General features: G+C 47.7%; 1 protein-coding gene across 1 annotated transcript; it reads left to right on the top strand.

Moving 5' to 3' along the window:
* The first annotated feature begins 2,079 nt into the window (after nt 1-2,079).
* LOC125352066 (40S ribosomal protein S2-like) lies at nt 2,080-2,718 on the top strand. The gene has a single exon (XM_048347263.1). It carries the CDS (start codon nt 2,080-2,082, stop codon nt 2,716-2,718), a length of 639 nt encoding a protein of 212 aa, XP_048203220.1.
* Nucleotides 2,719-3,254: the final 536 nt, after the last annotated feature.

The raw sequence follows: 3,254 nt of genomic DNA, 5'->3' as shown, positions 1-3,254 counted from the left end.
TTTGAACTTAGAGCACTCGCCTAGCACGTGAAGGCTCTATCACTTTGAGCCACATCTCCAGCCCTTTTTCACTTCAATTCATGTTCAAATAAGATCTTGCTTTTTTTCCCAGGGTCAGTCTGCACCATAATCCTTTACTTGCTTCTGGCCTAGCTAGGATGACAGGAACCCATCACCATAACAAACATATTAGTTGGGATGGAGTATTACAAACTTTGCTGTCCATGCTAGCCTCAAACCATAATCCTCTGTAATCTCAGACTCCTTGTAATATGGAGGTCAGATCTGGCCAGAGCCATCATTGGCTGTTGAGGGGTGTCAAATTGACTCCATCTCAGTTAAAGATAGCAGAAGCTGACTCCCATCTTCACTAAGCTCTCCCCTGCCCCTGAGCCTCAGGGTTGGAAGTATGCCCTTGTCAGCTCAATCCAGGGAAGTTCCCCTTCACTATGATAAGATTGTGTAAACTGCTTGACCACCTGAGGCGTGGAATGTTCAAGGAACGTTCAAGGTTAAACCTGTGCCCTCCCGTGAGTAGGCGTATCCACCTGCATCATGTGAGCCCCACCAAATCTCTGCGCCAATTCTAACTAGAATGATAGGTTGGTTTATTATAACAGATACTGTGAGACAGACTGTAACTCCATTGGCCCCCTGCGTGTGACCTGGCATGCTCTGTAAGTGTTGTAACCTCATTGGCCACCTGCGTGTGGCAGGTTTGACTATGTGATGTTTGCCTTTATTACCAGGCCTGGAAGGCTGCTCAGGGTCACAGTTTCAGCTCCCAAGTCTGGGCTGCGACCCTGGCCAGTTGGTTCCCTTTTTACTTCCTCAATAAATCCATCCTTTTGTCATCTTTTTGCTGGAGACTGAGTGGTGGACGTTGGGAGGAACCAGGAATCCCCTCCCTTGCGGGGGCGGGGGGAACTCTATTACATCCTCAGTAGCTACGATTACACATATGAGCCACTATGTACTGTTGTGCCAAGTTGCAAGACCACCACCAAGAAGACCACCGAGACTCAAACATTCCGAAATGCAATAGCAAGGCAAGACTTTATTCAAGCGGGGCCGCGGCCCGGGCCTTGTCCTACCCACTGACACAGTGGAGGTTAAGAGGCAGCCTCGAGCTGCGATTATACAGAGCTTATAAGGCAAAAGACAAAGTTACAGCAATCAGGTGTTTAAGCAAGCAAGATTACGGGTACAAATCTGATTGGCTCAGGGCTCGAGGTATTCTAGGGACGGTTAGAGTTAAGCATTCCCAGTCATTAAGAGTTCTCGACCGGCTGGGCCCTTATAAGCTTGTCCTGGGTTTGCTCACAGGGCCTGCTTATTTTCAGGTTCACGTGGTTAAGTGGGGCCTGACTTCAAAGTCTGGCACTTCAGTACCAAGCCCCAGAAAATTCAAACCCCACTAGCATTTTAAGAAGAAAAAAGAAAAAAAATCATCTTGATAACAACTGACAGACCAAATTTCACAATTTCCTTCTTTCCTTCATTTCTTCCTTTCATGTGTGCGGTGAAACTAAGGCTTGAACACTAGGCCTCTTACTCTATCACTTTAATTACCACCAGCAATTCTTATTTCTTAATATCTCATCCTGTAATTTTTTTTCATTAATAGAGTTTGAACTCGGTCTTGGGCTTTCCAGATTGGAACTCTACCACTCAAGCCACCAGCTACATCTCCAACTCTGTATTTTTGCTGGTTAGTTTTGAGAAACTTCATTGCCTGGCTTAGCATAATTCTACTATCAATCTCCTGAGTAGGACCAACTTCCTTCTGTAAAATTTGCAAAACCATTCACTCTCAGATCTGCCTGTCATTCACTGATACTTCTTTCTTCAGCTGACCTCAAATTTAAGTACTCTCTTTGGCTAAATGTCAATGTCTTTCCCCTCTTACACATGCTTGTAGGAGTTCTGCTCAATCTTTACCCAGCTTCAGTCCTCATTACTTCCTAAGACCACATTTCCAACTGTCTTAGGCATTGCTATCAGCCCATCCTGACATCCCAAAGTCAGTATGCTCAAAACACAATCATCCTTCTTCTCCTGGAAAAAAACAAATGGTGAATGTCGCCCCTGCAGCAGGAGGGCTGGGAGGCCCCAGGGGGGCCCCCTGGGGACCCAGGCTTGGGAGGCCTGGGTGGCTTTGGAGGAGGAGGCTTCAGTCCCTGCTGTGGTAGAGGCTGGGGTTATTGCCGCGGGGCTCCTGGAGGCAAGGCTGGAGACAAGGAATGGATACCCATGGCCAAACTGGGCCACCTGGTAAAGGACATGAAGATCAAGTCTTTGGAGGAGATCTATCTTTTCTCCCTGCCCATCAAGGACTTTTTCCTGGGGGTGTCACTCAAGGACAAGGTGTTAAAGATCATGCCTATGCAGAAGCAGATCCAAGCTGACCAGCATACCAGATTCAAGGCATTTGTAGCCATTGGTGACTACAATAGCCATGTGGGTCTGTCTGGTGTTAAGTGCTCCAAGGAGGTGGCCACTGCCATCCGAGGGGCCATCATCCTAGCCAACCTCTTCATCATCCCTGTACAGAGAAGCTACTGGGCGAACAAGATTGGCAAGCCCCACACCGTCCTGTGCAAGGAGACAGACAGGCAGATGAGGATCTGTGCCGGTGCACCTCATCCCCGCACCCAGAGGCACTGGGATGGTTTTAGCTTCTGTCCCCAAGAAGTTATAGATGATGGCTGGTGTTGATGACTGCCACGTCTCAGCCAGGGGCTGTGCTGCTATCTTGGGCAACTTTGCCAAGGCCAATTTTGATGCTATCTATCTCCAAGACCTACAGATTACCTGACCTCTGATCTCTGGGAAGAGACCCTGTTCACCCAACCTCCTTATCAGGAACTCACTGACCATCTTGTGAAAACCCATACCAGAGTCTCCATGCAGCTGACCCAGGCTCCAGATGTGGCCACAACATAGGATTTTTATGCAAGAATAATAAAGTGAATCAAGCCTGAAGAAAAAAAAAACCAATCATCTTACTTTCCTAGGCGTATCTATTTATTGCAGTTGAAAGCCAGCCCAGGCAGGAAAGGCCGTGAGACTCTTATCTCCAATTAACCACCAGAAAACCAGAAGTGGCTCTTTGGCTCAAATGGTAGAGTGCTAGCCTTGAGCTGAAATGCTCAGGGACAGCGCCCAGGTGCAGAGTTCAAGCCCCACGACCTACCCTGACGGACAAAAAAAAAAAAAATCATAGTCAGGCACTTGTGGCTCAAGCCTATAAT

This window comes from Perognathus longimembris, chromosome 1, assembly GCF_023159225.1.
Source record: "Perognathus longimembris pacificus isolate PPM17 chromosome 1, ASM2315922v1, whole genome shotgun sequence".
Lineage (NCBI taxonomy): Eukaryota > Metazoa > Chordata > Mammalia > Rodentia > Heteromyidae > Perognathus > Perognathus longimembris.
Note: the sequence above shows the minus strand (reverse complement) of the source record. Positions and strands in the feature narration are given on the sequence as shown.